At 38.6% G+C, this 6,781-nt stretch overlaps 1 protein-coding gene across 1 annotated transcript; it reads left to right on the forward strand.

Annotated features, from left to right (window-relative positions):
• Window positions 1–862: 862 nt before the first annotated feature.
• Window positions 863–6,449, forward strand: LOC126700075 (uncharacterized). Its single transcript, XM_050398056.1, has 9 exons — window positions 863–1,100; window positions 1,319–1,452; window positions 1,566–1,698; window positions 1,782–2,032; window positions 2,209–2,635; window positions 2,756–2,835; window positions 2,953–3,149; window positions 3,288–3,481; window positions 6,052–6,449. Exons 1-9 carry the CDS (start codon window positions 863–865, stop codon window positions 6,447–6,449), a joined length of 2,052 nt encoding a protein of 683 aa, XP_050254013.1.
• Window positions 6,450–6,781: the final 332 nt, after the last annotated feature.

The following is a 6,781-nucleotide window of genomic DNA, read 5'->3' on the forward strand; positions in this document are numbered from 1 at the left end:
TTTTGTTAAATTTCCTTCTGGTGGATTCTAGTTTTTATCTCCTTGTGCATTCAGGGAAACCCCTTGTGGATTCAAGGTTTACTACCTGAAACTAACAGTTTAGTTTCTGTTCCATCTAGAAAGCATCGTGTGTACTTTTTTCAAGTTTCTGCGACATCAATTGGTATTAGAGCCTTGACTTACCCTGGTCTGATGGCTAACTGGCAAGATAGTGACCACCATAACAATGACGACGATGATGACATCAACAACCCAGTCCTCACTAGGGCTAAGTTCCTTGATTTTTGTGATGAAAATCAATAGTTTTGTGATTCAACCCAACAAACTCTGGACCAAATTTGAGAAGCACTTGCCACCTTACTTACGTGATAACCGAGTGCATGGCCCTCCCTATCGCGGTCTAAATCGGAACAGGCAGCAAGACTACAACGAAGAGAACAGTGAGGACGAGGAGTACACAGAAAGAGTCCTTGGGAATCATCGTGGTCCTGCGAGGGATAATGGCCGAGATTATCAAGAGCGGGGGAACTATCGAATGAAAGTAGAGTTACCATCCTTTAATGGTAATGTCTCCATTGAAAAGTATCTGGATTGGGTCAGTGAGGTGGAGAAGTTTTTCGATTATATGGGTATTGCAGATGACAAACAAGTGTGTTTGGTGGCTTATAAACTAAAGGGAGGAGCATCTGCCTAGTGGGATCGTGTTTAATTAAACCGTACCCGTGAACGAAAGCTTCCAATACGATCATGGAAGAGGATGAAGAGATTAATGGTAGATTGGTTCTCACCACTAGATTACCAACAGGATTTGTTTAGACAATACAAAGTTTGCAGGCAAGGTACTTGAACAGTTAATGAGTACATGGAGGGGTTTGACAGGTTGGCTAACCGCAATGATTTGGAGGAAATTGAAGATCAACGAATATCTAGATTTGTACACGGGTTGTGGGTTTCTATCCGAGATCAGGTATCCTTACAAACCTTATATACTTTAAATGAGGCTATAACCCTATCCAAGAAAATAGAATATCAACATCTCAGGGCAGATTCGAAGTTTTCCAACCGCAATTTGGAGTCATCTAGTTCCATTGCCAACAAAGGTAAACAACCCATGTTTACACCACGACACAACCCGTGGTTAGGGAGAATAGTGGTGTCAACTAGTTCACAATAGCAGTAGCAGGTTCTGCAGCCCAACCAATAACGAATGCCAACCCCTATGCTAGGGCAACTAGGAATAAATGCTACATGTGCGGAGAACCAGGACATCGATCTAATACTTGCCCTAAGTGAGCTGTAATGAATCTGGTGGTGACAGAAGAAGACGAGGCAAAAGGTGAACAAGATAGTAAAGAAGATGGTGAAAAGGTGTATAATGATGCTGATCCATATGCCTATAATCTCAATGAGGTCCAAGAAGATGAGGAAGGCGTGCTATTAGGGAGGTCTTTGGTGATTTAGAGGTTGTTGCTCACACTGAGGGTGGAATACGGTGATCAGAAAAATGAGATCTTTCGACCACGATGCACCATCAATAAAAGGGTTTGTGATTTGATCATTGACAGTGGCAGTGTAGAGAACATCGCATCGAAGAGTTTGGTTACCAAACTAAGACTGAAGACAGAAAAGCATCTCTCTCCATACAAGATAGGTTGGATCAAGAAAGGCATGGAAACTCTTGTTACTCAACAATGTCGTGTTACTTTTTCTATGTGTAAATGTTATGTAGATGAAGTAGTTTGTAATGTTGTTGAAATGAATGCATGTCATTGAATATTTAGGTAGACCTTGGCAATATGATGTAGATGCTACTCATAGGTGTAAGGATAATGTGTATGTATTCTTTAAGAATGGCAGAAAAATTGTCCTTGGTCCTATTAAGGAAAACAGTGTACCCAAAGCTTCTAAAGTGAAGGAGAAGCCATCACTTCTCATTGTTAACAATGAGGATGAGTTTGACAGGGAGTGTAAAGAGTTGAAACAGGTATATGCTGTAGTGGTGACAGATGGAGAGTCGAAGAAGGTTGCTGAGGTACTTGAGGCAATTCAACCATTGATCAATAAGTTTAAAAAGCTTTTTCCAAAAGAGATGCTTGCAAGTTTACCCAAATGCACAACATCCAGCATTGCATTGATTTAGCTCTTGGAGCTAGTCTACCAAATCTGCCACATTACAAAATGAATCCTCAAAAAGGTCAAATTCTACAGGGGCAAGTAGATGAGCTTTTAAGCAAGGGGCAAATCAAGGAGAGTATCAGTCCATGTGCAACACCGGCACTATTAACACAGAGGAAGGATGGGAGCTGGCCTATGTGTGTGGATAGTCAAGTCATCAACAAGATTACAGTCAAGTATCGATTTCTTATTCCTCGACTACATGACATGTTTGATATGTTGTATGCGTCCAAGTGTTATACCAAGCTGGATCTCAAGAATGGGTATCACCAAATTCGAATCCGACCTGAAGATGAGAGGAAGACAGCTTTCAAGACAAATGAGGGGTTGTATGAGTGGATGGTGATGCCTTTTAGATTGTCGAATGCTCCCAGCACTTTCATAAGGCTTACGAATCAAGTATTGAAACCATTTATTGGGAAGTTTGTAGTGGTTTATTTTGACGATATCCTGATTTACAGTAAGACAAAAGCAGCCCACTATAATCATATGTGAGAAGTATTGGTGGTGTTACAAGCCAATGAGTCGTATATCAACCTAAAGAAGTGCAACTTCTTGACTGATAAGTTGCTGTTCTTAGGGTATGTGGTCAGTATGGATAGGATTCATGTTGATGAGGACAAGGTCCGTGCAGTTAGAGAATGGCCAACCGCAAAGACAGTGAGTGATGTGTGAAGCTTCCATGAGTTGGCAACCTTTTATCAAAAGATTGTTCAAGATTTCAGTAGCATAGTAGCCCCTATCACTGAGTGTTTGAAGAAGGGGAGGTTTTCATAGGGAAAGGAGGCAAAACAGAGCTTTGCCTTGATCAAAGAGAAGTTAAGCATAGCTTCAGTTTTGGCATTGCTCAACTTTGATAAGGTGTTTCAGGTGAAGTGTGATGCATCTGTGGTTGGGATAGGCATTGGTCTTTTACAAGACAACAGACCAGTAGTATTCTTCAGTGAGAAATTTTGTGAAGCTCAAAGTAAATGGTCAGCCTATGAGCTGGAGTTCTTTGCTATAGTACAAAATTTTAAGCATTAGAAGCACTACCTGATTCAGAGGGAGTTTGTATTATATACAAATCATTAGGCATTGAAGCACATCAATAATCAAGTTAGCATTAACAGGATGCATGTTCGGTGGGTAGCTTATATACAGCGCTTCCATTTCACATTAAAGCACAAGTCTGGTGTCACTAATAAGGTGGCAAATGCGCTTAGTAGGCGAGCATCTTTGTTGACCACCCTACATACTAAAGTTGTAGGGTTTGATTGCTTCAAAGAGCTATATGAGAACGATGAAAATTTTGGTGATATTTGGGGTAAGTGTCAACAAACTCATACTCCGGTCAATAGTATGTACATCCAGGATGATTTCCTCTTTCGAGATAATCAATTATGCATCTCTAAAGGTTCATTGAGGGAGCAAATTATTAGGGAGCTGCATGGTGGAGGTTTAGGTGGACATATTGTAGACATCGCATTTTGTACCCTTACAACTCAAGCCTCGTTCCCCAATGATGCCCAAATTCCAAGGCCTAAGGTTGGTTTAGGGCCCAATCAGATGTTAAATTGACTTGAGAGGTGTTAAAATGAAAAATATAACTTTTAATAAGCAAATATCTATTTTTGGAAAATAAAAGCCAAAGAAAACCCATTGTTTGTGTACGCAAGCCACATGCTATGTACATAGATACAAGTTTGCGTACGCAACTAGAGTTTCAAAGACATGAAAAATGCAAGTTTTCTGCATTAAAAACTAAGGTTTGGAATGAATCTCATATTGTCTGGGAGCCGTTCCAAACCCCTATTTTTCAACTATATAAAGCCTTACACAATACATTTTCAAGACACTAAAAAAATCCTAAGGGAAAACCTAAGATTCATTAGAAATAGTAAATTATAGAGGGAATTTTTCACAAAACATCCTCAAGTCAATTTTATTTTATTAGAGCTTTTTTTGGCCTTGATCCTTTGAGTTTAAGATTACTAATCACGTTTTCTATTGATGTATGAATAGATTGACTGAAGGGAACAATTAAAAATCAAGCTTGAAGAGCTTTTCCTTAAACCCTTTCTTTTTCTCTTTTGCCTTTAATCTTTTCTTTAATCTATTTCTTTGTTTAGTTTATGTTTATATATGTTTGTTTAGGTTAGTTTTATGCTTTCTTTATTTTTTTTTTAGCATATTAGGCTATTAGATTTAAGCTTTCAAGTCTTGCTCTGTTTTTCTACTTGTCTTTTTTTGGGTTAGGGTTCAAGCTTGTCTACGTATGCATACAACTAGCCTGCATACACAGGCCTATGTATGCGCACGCATACTCGTGCCCAAAAACCTTACTTTTTGATTTTCCTGTTTCTTTTGCTTTATTTTTTTTTTTACCTAATATGCCTCTGTTTTAACCTTCTTATTATATGCTTTTGAGTTTCTTTTTCTTTGTTCATATGTTTGTTTGTCATTGTATGCTAGATTAGGGTTTATCTTTTTGTTCCTTAGTTTTAATGTCGTGACATTCATTCACATGTCCATTCATTGATGCTGTAGGTGTTGTGATGTAATGAGCTAAGTAAAGATAAGTTATGCATTCACATGTACATGCATATTGTTTGATAACATGGTTTGGTGATAAGCATGAATGTGTTTGATTGAACAGTGTGTTCTTAATGATTTTCATGTTCCCAATGTGGTCCTTTGATGTTTACATGTTGCTGCCTTGGATGAGATATATGATATGATGCTAGATGAATATTAGGTGGATGATATGTATTGATGATAACATGTTAGGGTTTATGATGTGATGATATGCATAATTAGATGAATGCTAGGGTTTATGCTTTAATATGAGATGTCATAATAAATGTATGCTAGGTATATATGTGTGGTTGGGTTTCTTATTGATTTATAGATAGATAGGTATGTGTTTTGGGATAATGATGTCATATTTTATGCTTAGATGTATGCTAGTGTGTGTGTGAGTTAGAATACAAGTATTGAATATGCTTTTAATAAGGTTAAGATATAAGACACAACGATGGAGGTCAACCTTAGGCTTGGGCGGTCTTAGGTGCCTAACACCTTCCCAAGAATATACCTAAACTCTGAACCCATACTCTGATAGTAAGATCAATGGTCATTCCTCGAAAGGATGCTATATTCATGGTTCCTAGACCATATAACTAGGTGGCAACTTCGACACTTTCCATTGTGTCCACACATATGGGCAAAGATAAAACTATAGCATTGGTGGAGGAGATGTATTATTGGCCACAACTCAAAAGGGATGTTAGCAATCATATGAGGAAGTGTTCAATCTGCCAAACTGCCAAGGGTCAATCTCAAAATACTAGTTTATACATGCCTTTGCCAATTCCATAAGCGTCATGGGAGGAACTGTCTATGGACTTTATACTGGGTCTTCCTCAAACCCAGCGAGGTATGGATTTTGTTTTTGTTGTGGTTGACAGGTACTCGAAGATGTCCAATTTCATAATATGTAAGAAGACTTTAGATGCTACTCGAGTGGCCAATTTGTTCTTTAAGGAAGTTATGTGTTTACATGGAGTGCCAAAGTCCATCACCTTTGACTGGGATACCAAGTTCATTAATCACTTTTGGCGGACCTTGTGGAAGCGTTTTGACACTTCCTTGAATTACAGCAGCACTAGTCATCCTCAGACTGATGGCCAAATAGAAGTGGTTAATCGCACTTTGGGGAATCTGATCTAATGTATCTTAGGAGAAAAGCCCAAGTAGTGGGATCTAGCATTGTCCCAGACAGAGTTTGCTTACAACAGCTTGGTCAGCAGAAGCACTAGTAAGTCTCCATTTGCCATTCTCTACTGCATGCCCCCTAAACACATTTTGGACTTTCTACCTTACTTGAGCTTCCAGTGGGGAGTCAAGCTGCAGAGAATATGGCTAATCGTATTCAAGCAATGCAAGAGGAAGTGAGACAGAAACTGGAAGCTAATAATGCCAAGTACAAGGAAGCAACTGATAAAAAGAGATGGGAGAAGATTTTTAGTGTTAGGGATTTAGTGCTGGTCTACATTAGAAATGAGAGATTTCACATTGGTACCTACAACAAGTTGATGAACAAGAAATATGGGTCATTCCATATCACAAAGAAGATCAACAACAATGCTTATGTAGTTGCTCTTCCACCAAACATAAATATTTCTTCCACCTTTAATGTTGCTGATTTGTATGAGTACCATCCTCGTGATGCGCCAGATAATGGGAAATCAAGGTCAAGTTCTTTTCAAGTGGGGGAGACTGATGTAGAATAGACAGCACATGCCTTCTTAGAGCAGCAGGGACACCAAAAGTCACAATGCAAGATCAAAGGGGAGTGCTAGTAGAGGGCATCGGGGCAATAGTATCGAAATTGCATGAAATTTGACAGTTTGAAAGGAAACAGCATTCTGATCTAGATTTATGTTATCATGAAAGTCGCCTAAATTTAGGCGAATTCCTTCATTAAGGCCCCGAAAACAGTGTTTTTGCTATTTATAGTAATATTTGCTTTTCCTTAATAACTTTTAATTTAAAAGTCAAAATAAGGCTCCGTCTGTTTTGGGACGACCCTTAAGGTCAGTAGTTTATAATTCTACATTTAACT

Source organism: Quercus robur, chromosome 2 (genome assembly GCF_932294415.1).
Source record: "Quercus robur chromosome 2, dhQueRobu3.1, whole genome shotgun sequence".
Taxonomy (NCBI): domain Eukaryota; kingdom Viridiplantae; phylum Streptophyta; class Magnoliopsida; order Fagales; family Fagaceae; genus Quercus; species Quercus robur.

Coding starts and splice junctions, on each gene's coding strand:
- LOC126700075 (XM_050398056.1), top strand. CDS start 863: ATGGAGGGGTTTGACAGGTTGGCTAACCGCAATGATTTGGAGGAAATT. Junction 1,699..1,781: donor TTGTTACTCAACAATGTCGT/GTTACTTTTTCT, acceptor TTGAATATTTAG/GTAGACCTTGGCAATATGAT. Junction 2,636..2,755: donor TGACGATATCCTGATTTACA/GTAAGACAAAAG, acceptor TGCTGTTCTTAG/GGTATGTGGTCAGTATGGAT.